Here is a 21,354-nt window from a genome sequence, read left to right on the forward strand (position 1 = left end):
TGATTCCCTAAAATGAGTACAGATGATAAATAAAACTGTGAAATGAGTGGAAGGAACTGAAAAGGGCAGTATTGTTGATGTAAGAGGGCAAGCAAGTAACCCTGCAAGTTATGAGAAGAGAGAATCATACACATTTACATTTATTAGACAGACTGAAAACTGCATAGGAGGACTGAACTGTACGATGTCTTGACCTTTTCTCTTTGCATTACAGGGGAGGTTGCCTGTGCGTTGGATGGCGATAGAGTCCCTAAACTACAGTGTGTACACCACCAAGAGTGACGTGTGAGTATCTGTCTGGGAAACTCATAGTTCAACGAGAACAAATCGTGGCTTTATTTATTTAGACAATTATGCCATGTGTTCCAGTAATGGTTGGAAGACAATACGATGCCAGCAGTCACATGATCCCGGTCTCTCTCTCTGCCCTGCTGTCCAAAACAACAAATCATGTTCGCCCTCCACCCCCCCAGTCAATGGTGAACTGATAACTTAGGGCAGAGGAAACTGATAACAGAACCCAGGAAGCCCTAAGGAACATAGAGCCAGTGGATGGTCTCAAAACCACACAGAGCCTGTCAAACACACACTATTTATACCCACCTCAGAACTGTCTGGAAGGCCCTAGGACAGCTACAGGAAGTGAAACGAAAAAGAGTTGGTTAGGTTAGCAGAAAAGAAAGACGTTTCTGTAGTAAACAAGTTGTAAATGAGCTGTGTGTGTGTGTGTGTGTGTGTGTGTGTGCGCGCGCACGCACGCGCTAAGGCACACAGAACATTAGAAAAGTTAACCAGACCATTACTCTGTGTTTACGAGAGAGAGAAAATATATAGACATAATATGACATTTGAAACGTCTTTATTCTTTTGGAACTTTTGTGAGTGTAATCTTTACTGTTCATTTTTTATTGTTTATTTCACTTTTGTTTATCCATTTCACTTGCCTTTGGCAATGTAAACAAACATATGTTTCCCATGCCAATAAAGCCCCTTGAATTGAATTGAATTGAATAGAGAGAGAAAGAAAGAGAGAGATAACCTGAGGCAGAGTCATATTGTATTTGTACAGAATGACTGACAGTTAACTATTCAACATGCAGTGGGTAGGCTACATTATCTTGTTAGTTCACATTGGCAAGTCAACATAAAACCTCTAATTACCCTGTTTAATGGATGGATTTACAATTTCACTCTAACTGTTCAATGGCCTTTACTTCTCCACCGTTCCTCATCGTCCTTCTCTCTCTCTTTCTCAGATGGTCTTTCGGTGTACTTCTATGGGAGATAGTGAGTTTAGGTAAGTTGCCGTCAAGTTAACGTCAAGTGTGAACTCTATTCCTATTTTCAGATGAGAAATACTATTGGCGTGTATTCCCAGCCATGTGGGCACCCAAAATGAAATAATCAAAACACCTCTGGTTACCCTGAGAGAGTATTTCCACCACTGTAAATGTACCATAGGTCACAGAGAGAAAGGGGGAGGGGCAGAGGATAAACAACTTCAGAATACACAGAAAGAACATCGTCCCTCTAGGAAATATTATCATAAACGTCTGAGCAAAACAACCCCTCCTATGAGGATTGATGAGGGTGATGATGGTGGTGATGATGATGATGGTGATGATGGTTGATGATGATGTGATGATGGTGGTGGTGATGATGATGGTGAGGGTGATGATGGTGATGATGATGATGATGGTGATGATGATGATGATGTGATGATGATGGTGGTGATGGTGATGATGGTGATGATGGTTGATGATGATGTGATGATGGTGGTGGTGATGATGATGGTGAGGGTGATGATGGTGATGATGATGATGGTGATGGTGGTGGTGATGGTGATGATGATGATGGTGATGGTGGTGGTGATGATGATGATGGTGATGGTGGTGGTGATGGTGATGATGGTGATGATGATGATGATGATGATGATGATGATGATGATGATGGTGATGATGATGATGGTGGTGGTGATGGTGATGATGATGATGGTGATGATGATGGTGGTGGTGATGGTGATGATGATGATGGTGATGATGATGGTGGTGGTGATGATTTTGACCAAGACTATGACTGACAGACATCAGTCCATGGCCAGTGTCAGTGCCCCGTGTCAGTGCCCCATGTCAGTGCCCCGTGACAAGTCCCCCGTGTCAGTGCCCCGTGTCAGTGCCCCGTGTCAGTGCCCCGTGTCAGTGCGCCTTGTCAGTGCGCCTTGTCAGTGCCCCGTGTCAGTGCCCCGTGACAGTCCCCCGTGTCAGTGCCCCGTGACAGTGCCCCGTGTCAGTGCCCCGTGTCAGTGCCCCGTGTCAGTGCCCCGTGTCAGTGCCCCGTGTCAGTGCCCCGTGTCAGTGCCCCGTGTCAGTGCCCCGTGACAGTGCCCCGTGTCAGTGCCCCTTGTCAGTGCCCCGTGTCAGTGCCCCGTGACAGTCCCCCGTGTCAGTGCCCCGTGACAGTGCCCCGTGTCAGTGCCCCGTGTCAGTGCCCCCCGTGTCAGTGCCCCGTGTCAGTGCCCCGTGACAGTGCCCCGTGTCAGTGCCCCGTGTCCGTGCCCCGTGTCAGTGTCCGTGTCAGTGCCCCGTGTCAGTGTCCGTGCCCCGTGTCAGTGCCCGTGTCAGTGTCCGTGCCCCGTGTCAGTGGCCCGTGTCTGTGTCCGTGCCCCGTGTCAGTGCCCCGTGTCAGTGTCCGTGCCCCGTGTCAGTGCCCCGTGTCAGTGTCCGTGTCAGTGCCCCGTGTCAGTGTCCCGTGTCAGTGCCCCGTGTCAGTGCCCCGTGTCAGTGCCCATGTCAGTGCCCCATGTCAGTGTATGGTTGTAAAAGTTAATCCGTCTCTCTGTCTGTCTACCAGGTGGTACTCCTTACTGTGGGATGACCTGTGCCGAGCTTTATGAGAAGCTCCCTCAGGGCTACAGGATGGAACAGCCCAGGAATTGTGACGACGAAGTGTAAGCAATGACCTGGGCTTGGAACTGTGTGTGCGTGCATACGTGTGTGTGAGTGAGTGAGTGAGGCACACAGAGACATAGAGAGAGAGAGACACAGAGAGAGACAGACAGACAGACAGGCAGATAGACAGACAGGCAGATAGACAGACAGACAGACAGACAGACAGACAGACAGACAGACAGACAGACAGACAGACAGATACAGACAGACAGACAGACAGACAGACAGACAGACAGACAGACAGACAGACAGACAGACATATAGATACAGACAGACAGACAGACAGACACAGAGAGACACAGACAGACAGAGAGAGACTCAGACAGACACAGACACAGAAAGACAGAGAAAGAACAGACAGACAGAAAGAGACACAGACACAGATAGAGAGAGACACAGACACACAGAGAGAGAGACACAACACAGACAGAGAGAGACACAACACAGACACAGACACAGACAGAGAGACACAGACAGAGATAAACACAGATAGAGAGAGATATACAGACACAGACAGAGAGAGAGAGACACAGACAGAGAGAGACACAGACAAAGAGAGACACAACAGAGAGAGACACAGACAGAGAAACACAAACACAGAGACACAACCCAGACAGAGAGAGACACAGACAGAGAAACACAGACACAGAGAGAGACACAACACAGACAGAGAGAGACACAGACAGAGAGAGACACAGACACAGAGAGAGACACAGACACAGAGAGAGGCACAACACAGACAGAGAGAGACACTGACAGAGAGAGACACAGACAGAGACACAGACAGACACAGACATAGAGGGAAAGAGAGACACAGACAGACAGAGAGAGACACAGACAGACACAGACACACAAATAGAGAGAGACACAGACAGACAAACAAATAGACAGAGACACAGACAGAGAGAGACACAGACAGAGAGACAGAGACAGAGAGAAACACAGACAGATAGAGACACAGACAAAGACAGAGAGAGACACAGACAGAGAGACACAGACAAAGAGAGACACAGACACAGACAAAGAGAGAAAGAGAGAGACACAGACAGACAGAGAGAGACACAGACAGACACAGACACACAAATAGAGAGAGACACAGACAGAGAGAGACACAGACAGACACAGACACACAAATAGACAGAGACACAGACAGAGAGAGACACAGACACAGACAGAGAGACACAGACAGAGACAGAGAGAAACACAGACAGATAGAGACACAGAAAAAGACAGAGGGAGATACAGACACAGACAGAGAGACACAGACACAGACAAAGAGAGACACAGACACAGACAGAGAGAGACACAGACACAGACAGAGACACAGCCACAGACAGAAACACAGACAGTGACACAGACAGACAGATAGAGACACAGACAGAGAGATGCACAGACACAGAGAGAGACACAGACAGAGAGAGATACAGATAGCTAGAGACACAGGCACAGACAGAGAGAGACACAGACAGAGAGAGACACATACAGAGAGAGACACGGACAGAGAGGGACACAGACACAGACAGAGAGAGACACAGACAGAGAGAGACACAGACAGAGAGAGACACAGACACAGACAGTGACACAGACAGATAGAGACACAGACAGAGAGAGACACACAGACAGAGAGATGCACAGACACAGACAGAGACACAGACAGAGAGAGACACAGACAGCTAGAACCACAGACAGAGAAAGACACAGACATAGAGAGACACAGACATAGAGACACAGACAGAGAGAGACACCGACACAGACAGAGAGAGAGATAGACAGAGAGAGACACACAGACAGAGAGAGACACAGACAGAGAGAGACACAGACAGAGAGAGACACACAGACAGAGAGATGCACAGACAGAGACACAGACAGACACAGACATAGAGAGAAAGAGAGAGACACAGACAGACAGAGAGAGACACAGACAGACACAGACACACAAATAGAGAGAGACACAGACAGAGAGAGACACAGACAGAGTGACACAGACAGAGACAGAGAGAAACACAGACAGATAGAGACACAGACAAAGACAGAGAGAGACACAGACACAGACAGAGAGACACAGACACAGACAAAGAGAGACACAGACACAGACAGAGAGAGAAAGAGAGAGACACAGACAGACAGAGAGAGACACAGACAGACACAGACACACAAATAGAGAGAGACACAGACAGAGAGAGACACAGACAGACACAGACACATAAATAGACAGAGACACAGACAGAGAGAGAGAGAAACACAGACAGATAGAGACACAGACAAAGACAGAGAGAGACACAGACACAGAAAGAGAGACACAGACACAGACAAAGAGAGACACAGACACAGACAGAGAGAGAAAGAGAGAGACACAGACAGACAGAGAGAGACACAGACAGACACAGACACACAAATAGAGAGAGACACAGACAGAGAGAGACACACAAATAGACAGAGACACAGACAGAGAGAGACACAGACACAGACAGAGAGACACAGACAGAGACAGAGAGAAACACAGACAGATAGAGACACAGACAAAGACAGAGGGAGATACAGACACAAACAGAGAGACACAGACACAGACAAAGAGAGACACAAACACAGACAGAGAGAGACACAGACAGAGAGAGACACAGACAGAGAGAGACACAGCCACAGACAGAAACACAGACAGTGACACAGACAGACAGATAGAGCCACAGACAGAGAGATGCACAGACACAGAGAGAGACACAGACATAGACAGACACAGCCAGAGAGAGACACAGACAGAGAGAGAGACACAGACAGAGAGATGCACAGACACAGACAGAGAGAGACACAGACAGAGAGAGACACAGACAGAGAGAGGCACAGACACAGACAGAGAGACACAGACAGAGAGAGACACAGACATAGAGAGACACAGTCACAGACAGAGAGAGACACCGACAAAGACAGAGAGACACAGACACAGACAGAGAGAGACACAGACAGAGACACAGACAAAGAGATACACATACACAGACAAAGAGAGACACAGACACAGACAGAGAGAGACACAGACAGAAACACAGACAGTGACACAGACAGACAGATAGAGACACAGACAGAGAGATGCACAGACACAGAGAGAGGCAGAGACAGCTAGAGACACAGACACAGACCGAGAGAGACACAGACAGAGAGAGAAACAGACACAGACATAGAGAGACATAGACAGAGAGAGACACCGACACAGACAGAGAGAGACACCGACACAGACAGAGAGAGACACAGACACAGACAGAGAGAGACACAGTCATAGACAGAGACACAGACAGAGAGATGACACAGACACAGAGAGACACAGACAGACAGATAGAGACACAGACAGAGAGATGCAGAGACACAGAGAGAGACACAGACAGAGAGAGACACAGATAGCTAGAGACACAGGCACAGACAGAGAAAGACACAGACAGATAGGGACACAGACAGAGAGAGACACATACAGAGAGAGACACAGACAGAGAGGGACACAGACACAGACAGAGAGAGACACAGACAGAGAGAGACAGACAGAGACAGAGAGAGACACACAGACAGAGAGATGCACAGACACAGACAGAGACACAGACAGAGACACAGACAGAGACACAGACAGCTAGAACCACAGACAGAGAAAGACACAGACATAGAGAGACACAGACATAGAGAGACACAGACAGAGAGAGACACAGACACAGACAGAGAGAGAGATAGACAGAGAGACACACAGACAGAGAGATGCACAGACACAGACAGAGACACAGACAGAGAGAGACACAGACAGCTAGAACCACAGACAGAGAAAGACACAGACATAGAGAGACACAGACATAGAGACACAGACATAGAGAGACACAGTCACAGACAGAGAGAGACACCGACAAAGACAGAGAGACACAGACACAGACAGAGAGAGACACAGACAGAGACACAGACAAAGAGATACACATACACAGACAAAGAGAGACACAGACACAGACAGAGAGAGACACAGACAGAAACACAGACAGTGACACAGACAGACAGATAGAGACACAGACAGAGAGATGCACAGACACAGAGAGAGGCAGAGACAGCTAGAGACACAGACACAGACCGAGAGAGACACAGACAGAGAGAGAAACAGACACAGACATAGAGAGACATAGACAGAGAGAGACACCGACACAGACAGAGAGAGACACCGACACAGACAGAGAGAGACACAGACACAGACAGAGAGAGACACAGTCATAGACAGAGACACAGACAGAGAGATGACACAGACACAGAGAGACACAGACAGACAGATAGAGACACAGACAGAGAGATGCAGAGACACAGAGAGAGACACAGACAGAGAGAGACACAGATAGCTAGAGACACAGGCACAGACAGAGAAAGACACAGACAGATAGGGACACAGACAGAGAGAGACACATACAGAGAGAGACACAGACAGAGAGGGACACAGACACAGACAGAGAGAGACACAGACAGAGAGAGACAGACAGAGACAGAGAGAGACACACAGACAGAGAGATGCACAGACACAGACAGAGACACAGACAGAGACACAGACAGAGACACAGACAGCTAGAACCACAGACAGAGAAAGACACAGACATAGAGAGACACAGACATAGAGAGACACAGACAGAGAGAGACACAGACACAGACAGAGAGAGAGATAGACAGAGAGACACAGACAGAGAGAGACACAGAAAGAGGGAGACACAGACAAAGACAGAGAGAGACACCGACACAGACAGAGAGAGACACAGACATAGACAGACACAGCCAGAGAGAGACACAGACAGAGAGAGAGACACAGACAGAGAGATGCACAGACACAGACAGAGAGAGACACAGACACAGACAGACACAGACAGAGAGATACACAGATAGAGAGACACAGACAGAGAGACACATACGTAGAGAGACACAGTCACAGACAGAGAGAGACATTGACAAAGACAGAGAGACACAGACACAGACAGAGACACAGACAAAGAGATACACATACACAGACAAAGAGAGACACAGACACAGACAGAGAGAGACACAGACAGAAACACAGACAGTGACACAGACAGACAGATAGAGACACAGACAGAGAGATGCACAAACACAGAGAGAGGCAGAGACAGAGAGAGACACATACAGAGAAACATAGACACAGAGAGAGACACAGACAGCTAGAGACACAGACACAGACGAGAGAGACACAGACAGAGAGAGAAACAGACACAGACATAGAGAGACACAGACACAGGCAGAGAGAGACACCGACACAGGCAGAGAGAGACACCGACACAGGCAGAGAGAGACACCGACACAGACAGAGAGAGACACAGACACAGACAGAGAGAGACACCGACACAGACAGAGACACAGACACAGACAGAGAGAGACACAGTCATAGACAGAGAGAGACACCGACACAGACAGAGAGAGACACCGACACAGACAGAGAGAGACACAGTCATAGACAGACACAGCCAGAGAGAGACACAGACAGAGAGAGAGACACAGACAGAGAGATGCACAGACACAGACAGAGAGAGACACAGACACAGACAGACACAGACAGAGAGAGACACAGATAGAGAGACACAGACAGAGAGACACATACGTAGAGAGACACAGTCACAGACAGAGAGAGACATCGACAAAGACAGAGAGACACAGACACAGACAGAGACACAGACAAAGAGATACACATACACAGACAAAGAGAGACACAGACACAGACAGAGAGAGACACAGACAGAAACACAGACAGTGACACAGACAGACAGATAGAGACACAGACAGAGAGATGCACAAACACAGAGAGAGGCAGAGACAGAGAGAGACACATACAGAGAAACATAGACACAGAGAGAGACACAGACAGCTAGAGACACAGACACAGACGAGAGAGACACAGACAGAGAGAGAAACAGACACAGACATAGAGAGACACAGACACAGGCAGAGAGAGACACGGACACAGGCAGAGAGAGACACCGACACAGACAGAGAGAGACACCGACACAGACAGAGAGAGACACAGACACAGACAGAGAGAGACACCGACACAGACAGAGACACAGACACAGACAGAGAGAGACACAGTCATAGACAGAGAGAGACACCGACACAGACAGAGAGAGACACAGTCATAGACAGAGAGAGACACAGACAAAGAGAGACACAGACACAGACAGAGAGAGACACAGTCATAGACAGAGAGAGACACAGACAGAGACTGTGTGCACCATTATAGCTGGTTATTATAGTTTGTTGTGGATTTTATAATTGGTTAATAGTTTTTTTTATCCAGGTATGAGTTGATGAGGCAGTGCTGGAGAGACCGGCCCTATGAGAGACCTCCGTTCTCCCAGATCTCTGTACAGCTCAACAGAATGCAGGAGGCCAGGAAGGTAAGGAGTCTGTAATTTACAGTTTCACTTAGGACTCACATTTTCAATCCGCTAGCAACCTCCTGACCTATCCCATAGGGTACAGAGGTAGCCTGGTCCCAGACTTGTTTGTGTTGTCTTGCAGGAGTTGACACAGAAGGTCCTGGTTAGGGTTGCAACATTCCAGGAACTTTCAATAAATTCCCTGGTTTTTCCAAATCCTGGTTGGAGGATTCTGTATTTCCTGCTTCCTACCTCCTGATTTGGAGATCCCTAGTCCTGGTTACATACAATTCCTGCTCCTTACTGAATTAATTCCTCACCCGTAATTTTCTAAATCACTCCACTATCTAACTACTCCTCTCCTTACGTCCCACCCCAGGCCTACGTGAACATGGCGCTCTTTGAGAACTTCACCTATGCTGGGATAGACGCCACGGCCGAGGAGGCCTGACTTCCAGCCCCCCCAGACCCCGACAGGTCTCGTAGCCCACAGGAGAGGCCCCGAGGCTGGGCACCGCGTTACTGCCACCCCCCTGCTGCGGCCCAACGTGGGTACCGGTGGAACAACAGACGATCCACCCGGACCACTAGGCTATAGAGGGAGGACTGTGAAAGGACACTATCGAGGTCTGATGGGGGGACTGGTTGGGACTGGTTTGGGAGTTGTAACACTGGACTTGGTGCTTGTTTGAAGGAACGTGTGGAAGAGGAAGGTGCTACATAACATGTGCTACACTGACAGACTCACATGATGCTACACTGACAGACTCACATGATGCTACACTGACAGACTCACATGATACTACACTGACAGACTCACATGATGCTACACTGACAGACTCACATGATACTACACTGACAGACTCACATGATACTACACTGACAGAGGCACATGATACTACACTGACAGACTCACATGATACTACACTGACAGAGTCACATGATACTACACTGACAGAGTCACATGATACTACACTGACAGAGTCACATGTGCTACACTGACAGATTTACATGATACTACACTGACAGACTCACATGATATTACATTGACAGACTCACATGATACTACACTGACAGTGTATGTGGGGTGCCCTATGACCTTTCCTCTGTCCAAATGGAGAGAATAATTTTTTATGGACACACGTGGAGTTTGCTGTTCATTCTGAGATGGATTGAGATGGATCCGGTTGGGGAGAAACATACAATGTAGCACTTGAACCAGAAATCTGTGTATATTCACTTATTTCCCGTCTTTCGGATGGGACGTTAAACGGCTGTCCTGACTCTCTGTGGTCACTAAAGATCCCATGGCACTTATCATAAGAGTAGGGGTGTTAACCCCGGTGTCCTGGCTAAATTCCCAATCTGTCTCTCATACCATCATGATCACCTTATCATCTCCAGCTTCCAATTGGCTCATTCATCTCCTCTCCCCTGTAGCTATTCCCTAGGTTGCTGCTGTTAATGAGAATGTGACCGCTGTCCTTTTTACTGTCTCTCCTTCCTCTTAAAGTGTACTTACAGAATATATCATCCCTTTGTAAAAGTTGAGTATAAATCATATACACAGACCACCTGTTTACCTTTGTGACATACTGTATGCTACTTACATCTCTTTGAATGGTGTATCCATCTACTCTGTGAGAAAATAGGTTTTGTTTTCTTGATCTCACAGAGGCACGTAATAAGTAACTTGTGCTGTGAATCTAAAGGAGCAAATGTGACTTTTTTCCCCCTATCATATCTAACCCAGCGATACTATGCTGCTCTGCTGCCACTGAGTCCTGGGAGGTGTGAGGTTAAATGAAGTGATGTTCAAAAGAACATGGTGACCTACTTTTATCCCTCTGGGTGTCAGCGTGTTGGGGTGTTAGGGATAAACCGCAGCCCAGGCTCATTGGGGCCTGAGGTTGACAGGTAACTGGCCTCTTCCCGGCAGCACAGAGCTGATCTGTCAACATACAAACACACACCCTGTGGCCTGGCCTCCTCCCTGCTTCAGAGAGCTGATCTGTCAACACACAAACACACACCCTGTGGCCTGGCCTCTTCCCTGCTTCAGAGAGCTGATCTGTCAACACACAAACACACACACACACTAACCCTGTGATCTGGCCTCTTCCCTGCTTCAGAGAGCTGATCTGTCAACACACACACACACTAACCCTGTGATCTGGCCTCTTCCCTGCTTCAGAGAGCTGATCTGTCAACACACACACACACACAAACCCTGTGATCTGGCCTCTTCCCTGCTTCAGAGAGCTGATCTGTCAACACACAAACACACACCCTGTGGCCTGGCCTCTTCCCTGCTTCAGAGAGCTGATCTGTCAAAACACAAACACACACCCTGTGATCTGTCCTCTTCCCTGCTTCAGAGAGCTGATCTGTCAACACACAAACACACACCCTGTGGCCTGTCCTCTTCCCTGCTTCAGAGAGCTGATCTGTCAACACACACACACACACACCCTGTGGCCTGGCCTCTTCCCTGCTTCAGAGAGCTGATCTGTCAACACACACACACACACACCCTGTGGCCTGTCCTCTTCCCTGCTGCAGAGAGCTGATCTGTCAGAGGATTTCTTCCTGCTGCTGACACCAGGACACCAGCCACAGGCTAGGACTGAGGACTGGCACGCAGAGCCCTGCTGAGCTCAGTTTCCTGACACCCGCACACACACACACACACACTACTTGTACACATCTATGTATGAACAAAAAGGCATGAACCAAAATGATAACAAACTGGTCCTGTCTGAATCTATATTATAACAAACTGGTCCTGTATGAACCTACAATATAACAAACTGGTCCTGTCTGAATCTATATTATAACAAACTGGTCCTGTCTGAACCTACAATATAACAAACTGGTCCTGTCTGAACCTACATTATAACAAGTATGGCTCAGTTGACAGAGCATGTCGATTGCAACAGTAGGATTGTGGGTTTCGATTCCCAGGTCCACCCATACGTAGTAATGTTGCTTTGGAAAAGTGTCTGCTAAATGTCATACACATAATATATTAAAACATACAGTACGCCAAGCTGTATTCTACTCTCTACCCAGATGTCCCTTTGAATAACTACACATTAGATCCCTGATAAAGGAAAGGGGGATACCTAGTCAGTTGCACAACTGAATGCATTCTCCCGAAATGTGTCTTCTGCATTTAACCCAACCCCTCTGAATCAGAGAGGTGCGGGGGACTGCCTTAATTGACGTCCATGAGGGCTCGGGGAGCAGTTGTTGTGGGTTAACTGCCTTGCTCAAGGGAAAAACTGAAGATTTTTCCACCTTGACAGCTCGGGAATTCGAACCAACAACCTTTTGGTTACTAGGCCCAATGCTCTTAACCGTTAGGCTACCTGCCGCCCAAGTAAAAGAGGAACTGATGAAGGATGCAACTTCTATAGAAGCACCTCTATCTACAGTATCTCTGTGAGGCAATGCTCTGTCTGGCTCCAAGGGCCTGGCTGTCTCCAGTCTACTGACTAGTAGATTAGTTGGAAGAGATAGTTGCTGAATTGTGGTCATAATATGTTACTATACGCTTCATATAACTGACTGTTACTGCAGGTCCTGAATACAGTATGACATGTTCAAAGATTTCAATTTGAACATACATTTTGTTATGTTTTTGAGAGACCAGAGAGTATCTGTGATGGCTTATAGTGTGAAAGAGGTTTGTTTTGAATGTATGAAAACATCAACGTGGGATAAATGTGTGTTAGAGGCAACACTCTTCCTTGTACCAACATGTGGGTTGGCTCCCACACAACACCCACTTCCTGTAGAACGAGGACCTGTCAGATAGAGCCTCCCCTCATCAGTACAATCCCCCTCTACCCCAGACCACAATGCTATGCTGACAGACACTCACAAACCACCCTTGCCACCCTCAGACATAGAGCTTGGGGCAGCGATGGGGTAGATCAGACACACCTGTCTGTGGATGGGACACACCTGCCACCGGTCTGTGGATGTCATGGATCTCCATCTCACCCCGAGGGTAGTCTGTGTCTGGCTCTGGATCATAGCAGGCTGGGTGAACGTACTGGGGCATGGGATTATAGATGAGTCTGTCCCTCACCTGTCAAAGAAAGGTAGGTTCTGGCCTTTCTAGGGAGTTTTTCCTAGCCACTGTGCTTCTACACCTGCATTGCTTGCTGTTTGGGGTTTTAGGCTGGGTTTCTGTACAGCACTTTGAGATATCAGCTGATGTAAGAAGGGCTATATAAATACATTTGATGTGATTTTGATTTGAGGACATTGGACCACCAGTTTGTTTTTTAACACAATGATTTGACAGAAATAGTCCTCTGGAATAGTGTTATGGCTAGACAAAACAAGGCAACATTGTTATTCGTCTCTCAGCTGAACTTCTCTCTCGTGGTGCAGTATTGGTGATTTATGCCTGTTTTTTTTTTTAAGTAAGAAAATGTATGCACCCATTACTGTAACTCACTCTGGGTTAAAGCATCTACTAAATGGCTAAATCATATTTGTTACAGCATTATAAAACAATAATAAATGATAGAATTCAACATTTTTATTTCAAAACTGTAGTAAATGATATTATTGCCCATACAGATGTGTTGTTGTTGGCTGGTGATGCAGATCCAAAGTGTTTTACCAGGACACAGTATGACTTCACCTGTTTCTGGGAGACACCAGGCAACACAGCTTATGACTTCTTCTACAGGAATGATAAGTATGTTCAATGTATTCTGGTAAATTGTAAAATGTCAATATTTTCAGAAAATACACCCACATGTATTACAGTTGAAGTGAACAGTTGACATACACTCTGTACTGCCAGGCACTGACACCAGTCATCTTTCCTCTGTCCCTGATCAGTGAGGAAAAGGAGAAGCGGTGTAAACTGACTCTCCAGAGGACAGAGAAGGGGGAGGAAGAGGAGGAGGAGGGGAAGGTTCTCCACATCTGCTTCTTCCCTTGCTCTGACGTCTTCCTGTTCACGCTCACACACATCAGAGTGGTGGAGAGCAGCTCCAACTACACACTCTTCACACGCACCATCAGCGTTGAGGACCAGGGTGAGAGAGAGAGAGAGAGAGAGAGAGAGAGAGAGAGAGAGAGAGAGAGAGAGAGAGAGAGAGAGAGAGGGGATTTTAGTAGATAGAAATCTAAAGCTCATCCTCCCTGTTTCTCTCTCTCTCTCTCTTTCTTTCTCAGGTCTCCTGGAACCCCCTGTGAATGTATCCCTTCACCCAGCAGGGCAAGCTGGGCAGTTGCAGGTGTCTTGGCATGCACCAAGAGATTGGGAGAACAATGTGCATTATGGGATGTATTACTCCTCCCAGGGACTGGGGGAGAGGACAGAATTGGTACTGAAACTCAGAAACACAAAATCAACACCAATTCATCCAGTCAGATTCACTGCAAGGGGAAAAAGACAGATTAAGTGTTTGGTAAAAAATCTATCATGACTGGTGCATTCACTATTAGTACCCACCTTGATGGTAGGCGACAGGGCATCCATTTTGTGCAAGAACGTCGTCACTCAAATTCCATTCACTGTGCTGCTGCTGTAGACTTCCTGTGATATTTCTTCCCTCTCTGTCTCCAGATAAAGTCCATGAGGTCCCCCATTCACAGCCTGGTTTCTCTGCTGCCAGGGGAGGTGGTCAGCGTCCAGCTGAGGGTCAAACCCAATGGCTACAGTGAGACAGAGACCAGCGGTCACTGGAGCGACTGGTCGGTCCCCATCACTGCCATGGTACCTCAGAGCGCAGGTGGGTGAACTACTGAGTATAGGCTAAAGACGGATAAAGACAACAGTGCACATGTGGGGCGGCAGGTAGCCCGGCGGGTAGGAGTGTTGGGCCAGTATCAGAAAGGTTGCTGGATGGAATCAACCGAGCTGACAAGGTAAAAATCTGACGTTCTGCCCCTGAGGAAGGCAGTTAACCACTTTTCGACCGTTCTCCAAAGACGTGGATGTGGATTAAGGCGGCCCACAGCACCTCTCTGATTCAGAGGGGTTGGCTTAAATGCGGAAGACAAATTTAATTTGAATACATTAAGATGATGTTGTTAACTGACAGTACTGTAAGAGTGATGGGGTTTACTACCACTGTTTTCCAGCTGATATCTCATTGTTGTGTCATACCTCTGACCTGCAAAACATCACCTGCCAATGGAATGGGCAGTCCTACAGAGATGCTACCTACACCTTAACCTACAAGCTGGGACCCAGGTAGATGTTAACATACAAATGACCTCAACAAACATGCTACTCTACATGACTACAGCAAAACGTTCCACAGTGAGACATAAATGAAGGCAACGCTCATATTGCATTGTAAAACATACTTGGTGATTATGTATCATTCAACCTCTGGTTGTGTAATCTCTGCAGTAAAAGGGAGGGTTGGAGAAAGTGTCTGCAGAATGAGAACACCTCCTACCACTGCCGTTTCCATGGAGCGGAGTCCAGCGAGATACTGGTTAAACTCAGTACTGGTCCTGGTTCTCTCAAACGGACCTTCTACACTGAACCCTTCAGACTCAACAACAGCAGTGAGTCACACTGATAATAGATGACTTGGCAGCTGTGAACGCTTCCTTTCAGTCAAAAAAGGAGACACCGGTGCTGTGTCTTTGGCTATGCCGGATTAAATGATATGACATGCTATTCTATAAAATAATTTCTCCGTAATTAATATTTCCTGATTGAGCTAATCATGTAAATGTAATTAACTAGAGAGTCGGGCACCACAAAATAATATTTATAGAGCTGTTATCTTTCGAATAAACTCTTAAAGACCTAGTAATATTATACATCAATAGCAGTCAATATTAATCGTCATCTTAATTCAGTCTCATCTGAAAGTTGTAAATTCTTGGTTATCTGCACGAACCCTGGCTAACAAGTTGAACTAGCAATACAAAATTGGGTTTAATTATTTATTTACTAAATACCTAACTAATCACACAGAATTACACATACACATAATTAAATCATAACTTGATTACAAATTACGTCATAAAGGAAAATGTCCCTAGTGGGCGGAACAGATATGACAGCTGGTTACACAAAAGAAAAGGGGCTGGGTTTGAGTGAAAGAGCGGGAAGACTGAGGGACAAAGGGAAGAAGTGGTGTTATCGTAAATACAGTATCTTATGATTTCTAAATTACCGCCCATTTGGAAAAGGAAAATGCAATAAATATTTACTCTGAGCTGCGCTTCGGTTGGTTGGTGGTAGATGGAAGGCCGTGTTGCCCAACCGAGTCCGAGTGAACCGAGTGAAGAATGTCTCTGGTTGTCATTTGGATACGTTGTAGTAAAGTCGTTGGGTGATAGACGGGATACTCTGTCTGTTCCTTCCTAACCCTCGTTTGCATCTGCTGTTGCTAACTCAACGGCTAGAAGGTATCCCTTCTGTAGTGAATCACATTTTTTTGTTCATTAGAATAACATCAAATTGATCAGAAATATAGTGTAGACATTGTTAATGTTGTAAATGACTATTGTAGCTGGAAACGGCTGAATTTTTATGGAATATCTACATTGGCGTACAGAGGCCCATTATCAGCAACCACCACTCCTGTGTTCCAATGGCACGTTGTGTTATCTAATTCAAGTTTATAATTTTAAAAGGCTAATTGATCATTAGAAAACCCTTTTGAAATTATGTTAGCACAGCTGAAAACTGTTGTCCTGATTAAAGAAGCAATAAAACTGGCCTTCTTTAGACTAGTTGAGTATCTGGAGCATCAGCATTTGTGGATTCGATTACAGGCTAAAAATTGCCAGAAACAAAGGACTTTCTTCTGAAAATCGTCAGTCTATTCTTGTTCTGAGAAATGAATGCTATTCCATGCGAGAAATTGCCAAGAAACTGAAGATCTCATACAATGCTGTGTACTACTCCCTTCACAGAACAGCGCAACCTGGCTCTAACCAGAATAGAAAGCGGAGTGGGAGGCCCCGGTGCACAACTGAGCAAGATGACAAGTACATTAGAGTGTCTAGTTTGAGAAACAGATGCCTCACAAGTCCTCAACTGGCAGACTCATTAAATAGTACCCGCAAAACACCAGTCTCAACATCAACAGTGAAGAGGCGACTCTGGGATGCTGGCCTTCTAGGCAGACTACCTCTGTCCAGCGTCTGTGTTCTTTTGCCCATCTTAATTTTGTCTTTTCATTGGCCAGTCTGAGATATGGCTTTTTCTTTGCAAGCCTGCAACTCATTTCCAGCTACAATAGTCATTTACAACATTAACGATGTCTACACTGTATTTCTGACCAATTTTATGTTATTTTTTACAGACAAAATAAATAGCTTTTCTTTCAAAAACAAGCACATTTCTAAGTGACCCCAAACTTTTGAACGGTAGTGTAAATCTGTAACAATACAATCTGTATTATTTATATCAAATAAATACAAATAAATACAACCTTACCGTGAAATGCTTACTTACAAGCCCTTAACCAACAGTGCAGTTCAAGAAGAGTTTAAATAATATTGACCAAATAAACTAAAGAAAATAAAAAAAATAAAAAAGTAAAACAATAAAATAACAAGGCTATATACAGGGGTTACCGGTACCGAGTCAATGTGCGGGGGTACAGGTTAGTTGAGGTAATTTGTACACACACCTAGTATATAGGTCCTGGATGTCAGGAAGCCTGGCCCCAGTGACGTACTGGCCTGTACGCACTACCCTCTGTAGTGCCTTATGGTCAGATGCTGAGCAGTTACCATACCAGGCGGTGATGCAACCGGTCAGGATGCTCTCGATGGTACACTAATCATCTCTGTAAAACTCATGTTATATGTCTCTCTCTCCCCTCTCTATGTTGTGGTCAGTTCAAACAGGCCCTCCAGGGAGGCTGAGGGGGAAGTGGGAGGGGGGCAGGCTGCGTCTGAGATGGGGCACACCCCTACTGGCTCTGTCTCTCCACCTGATGTACCAGCTCCGCTACCAGCCTCAAGGGGAGGCCGTCTGGAAGGTACAGTATAGAGCCTACAGAGCCTACCTGTTCTGTGGTAAAACCATAAGCCTGGCTCTGTCCTTATTGCATATGTAAACAGGGAACTACATGTTTTGTCATGAGTTTGTATTTTGCAGTACAAACCAATAACTGGGTGCAATTCAGTGGAGGCTGAACTGAGCCGTCCTCCCCAAAGCAGCCTCCGCTGATGTTCTTGTGTGTTGTCCTCTCTCTTCAGCTGGTGACCCTGCAGGTTTCTGAGAACAGTATTTGTCTGGACGTTCAGACTGGCAGTCAGTACTTTATCCAAGTCAGAGCCAGGCCCAACGGGTCAGTCTATGCTGGCTACTGGAGCGACTGGTCACCCCCACTTACTGTGGACACACCTTCAGATATAGGTAAAGTAACACTAGTATGGAGATCACTTTCCATATCTGATTACATAAAATGTCTGCGGTACATGGGAAGGTGGATACTGGTTGATAGTATTCTGTTACGCTCAGGTAGGCCTAGAGGTGCAACCCATGAATAGTAGATATTACAGTCACTGCGCTTCTAATCAGGCAGGCTATTGTCATTCTCAAACTCTGGTTCTTTATTTGAACTCAGCAGGGGCCCTCTTCATCATCTGCATTCCTCTCATGATGCTCATCCTATCAGTTGTGTTCCTCTCAATGATCTCCAGGTATCTCAGGTAAGATGCTTTTTCAGTCTGCTTCACACTGCACACACACACACACACACACGTATCTTTCACACCCTATTCATGGACATGTTGTGTACTAAATAATTTTTCCACCAGTAAGCTCAAACGGTATCTGTGGCCACCAATCCCAAATCTTGACAAAGTCCTGCACGGGTTCCTGACAGACATCAACGGCCAGACTTGGGTAAAAACTTAATTGATTGCAGTACAGTAGATTAACATTATGGAACTATAATGAACAAAAATATAAACACAGCATTTAATGCATTGGTCCCATGTTTCATGAGCTGAAATAAAAAATCTCTGAAATGTTCCTTGTGCACAAAAAGCTTATTTCTCTCAAATGTTGTGGACAAATGTGTTTACATCCCTGTTAGTGAGCATGTCTATGCCCTCCCAAGCCCACCCATGGCTGTGCCCCTGCCCATTCATGTCAAATCCATAGATTAGGCCCTAATGTATTTATTTCTATTGACTGATGTCCTTAAATGAACTGGAACTCAGTCAAATCTTTGAAATGGTTGCATGTTGCGTTTCTATTTTTGTGTAGGGTAGATCAATTGAAGGGGTCACATTTTAACTGTGTGTTCAATGTGGTTAATCTTTATGTGGATGTGTTGGAAACATTGGATCTGAGTCTCTGTATGTACCTGTGTTACCTCCATAGGACCCTCCCTTCATCATCAAGCAATATTCTGAGGAGACCCCAGCCTCTGTGGTGGAGATTATGTCTGAGAGGGAGGCTCCAGATGGAGGGAAGCTTCCCAGGGAGTCCTCCTTACTACTCTCCCCAGAACGAGGCTCCGCTGGCGGGGAGGAGGAAAGGCTCCCCACCCTGGCCCTGGAGCTCAGCCAGGACTACGTGACCCTGGCCACGGATGACGTCATCCCCTGTCTCCGAGGGAACAAGTATGTGTATGACGGGGAGGTGGGGGCAGAGTCTCGAAGCCTGGGGGAAGATGAGGTTCTCCAGATGAGGTGTCACTGCTCCTCCAACTTCCCATCATCCTCCAGTACCACGGACATCCTCAACCGCTCCTACATGCTGCTGGCCGAACAGCCTATAGAGAGACCGGACTGTCAGGACAGCAGCAGGGCCTGCAAGCTCTATGCCAACCTGAAGGGAACAAACTCAGCTAATGCAAACACCTGATTGGCACAGCTCAACAAGGGCACACAAACTGGACAGTTACAAAACATCAAAACAATATCCATTACATCACTACCAAAACATGTCCTTGCATACAGCTTATTAAAGATGTATTTTATGACTAATGGGTTAATATATCAAGTGCACCCAAATGTGAATGAACGGATATGGATCGATATATGTTGCACGGTCATACTATATACTGTAAATATAAATATATTTAACTTGTCACATATCTGTCTGTAAGGTATATACTGTACAGTGCATTCAGAAAGTATTTAGACCCCTTGATTTTTCCACATTTTGTTACGTTTCAGACTTATTCTAAAATGGATTACAACTTCTTCCGGATCGGTGTTGAGCTAACGTAGGCTAAGGTGATTAGCGTAAGGTTTTAAGAAACAAACAAAAAATCCCAGGACATAGACATGTCTGATATGGGCGAAGTTTAAATTATTGTTAATCTAACAGCACTGTCCAATTTACAGTAGCTACTCGAGTGAAAAAATACCATGCTATTGTTTGAGGATAGTGCACAATTATGAAAATGTATGAATAAACCAATTAGGCACATTTGGGCAGTCTTGATACAACATTTTGAATAGATATGCAATATTTCACTGGATCACTCTAAAACCTTGCATATACCGTGCTGCCATCTAGTGGCCAAAGTCTAAATAACACCTGGTCTGGAATAATACATTATGACCTTCCTCTTGCATTGAAAATTCTCTACTACCAGATCCCATGTATTATATTCTCCTACATTCATTTCACATTTCCACAAACTTCAGTGTTTCCTTTCAAATGGTATCACGAATGTGCATATCCTTGCTTCAGGGCCTGAGCTAAGGGCAGTTAGATTTTGGTATGTCATTTTAGGCAAAAATGTGTTTTTAAATAATAAAAATATCCTCAATTTACAATCCGTACCCAATAATGACAAAGCAAAAACAGGTTTTTAGAAATGAAATGTTTGCAAATGTATTAAAATTAAAAAACTGAAATATCACATTAACATAAGTATTCAGACCCTTTACTCAGTACTTCGTTGAAGCAATTTTGGCAGCGATTACAGCCTCGAGTCTTCTTGGGTACGACGCTACAAGCTTGGCACACCTGAATTTGGGGAGTTTCTCCCATTCTTCTTTGCAGATCCTCTCAAGCTCTGTAAGGTTGGATGGGGAGCGTCACT

The 21,354-nt window shown here is 45.9% G+C and overlaps 2 protein-coding genes across 11 annotated transcripts in view; both read left to right on the top strand.

Annotated features, from left to right (window-relative positions):
* The window catches only part of tie1 (tyrosine kinase with immunoglobulin-like and EGF-like domains 1), a 27,000-nt gene extending 16,097 nt beyond the window's left edge, over window positions 1-10,903 (top strand). For all 7 annotated transcript variants that reach the window (XM_036978667.1, XM_036978663.1, XM_036978664.1 and 4 more), the window contains 5 exons: window positions 215-285; window positions 1,257-1,297; window positions 2,851-2,947; window positions 9,250-9,349; window positions 9,711-10,903. In XM_036978667.1, coding sequence (XP_036834562.1) covers window positions 215-285; window positions 1,257-1,297; window positions 2,851-2,947; window positions 9,250-9,349; window positions 9,711-9,782 — 381 coding nt within the window. In that variant the 3' untranslated portion in view covers window positions 9,783-10,903. The remainder of the gene's footprint in view (window positions 1-214; window positions 286-1,256; window positions 1,298-2,850; window positions 2,948-9,249; window positions 9,350-9,710) is intronic.
* Window positions 10,904-11,140: 237 nt separating this feature from the next.
* On the top strand, window positions 11,141-21,013 carry LOC110524756 (thrombopoietin receptor). Of its 4 annotated transcripts, none has more exons than XM_021604654.2 (12): window positions 11,141-13,440; window positions 13,928-14,048; window positions 14,195-14,394; window positions 14,534-14,769; window positions 14,928-15,093; window positions 15,446-15,557; window positions 15,720-15,880; window positions 18,179-18,321; window positions 18,542-18,701; window positions 18,913-18,997; window positions 19,106-19,193; window positions 19,677-21,013. In XM_021604654.2, exons 1-12 carry the CDS (start codon window positions 13,290-13,292, stop codon window positions 20,160-20,162), a joined length of 2,109 nt encoding a protein of 702 aa, XP_021460329.2. In that variant the 5' UTR covers window positions 11,141-13,289; the 3' UTR covers window positions 20,163-21,013. The 4 variants fall into 4 exon arrangements, with proteins under 4 accessions (XP_021460329.2, XP_021460330.2, XP_021460332.2 ...); XM_021604655.2 differs by having other exon boundaries at window positions 18,916-18,997; XM_021604657.2 differs by having other exon boundaries at window positions 14,534-14,685.
* Window positions 21,014-21,354: the final 341 nt, after the last annotated feature.

Source organism: Oncorhynchus mykiss, chromosome 5, assembly GCF_013265735.2.
Source record: "Oncorhynchus mykiss isolate Arlee chromosome 5, USDA_OmykA_1.1, whole genome shotgun sequence".
NCBI classification, from domain to species: Eukaryota; Metazoa; Chordata; class Actinopteri; order Salmoniformes; family Salmonidae; genus Oncorhynchus; species Oncorhynchus mykiss.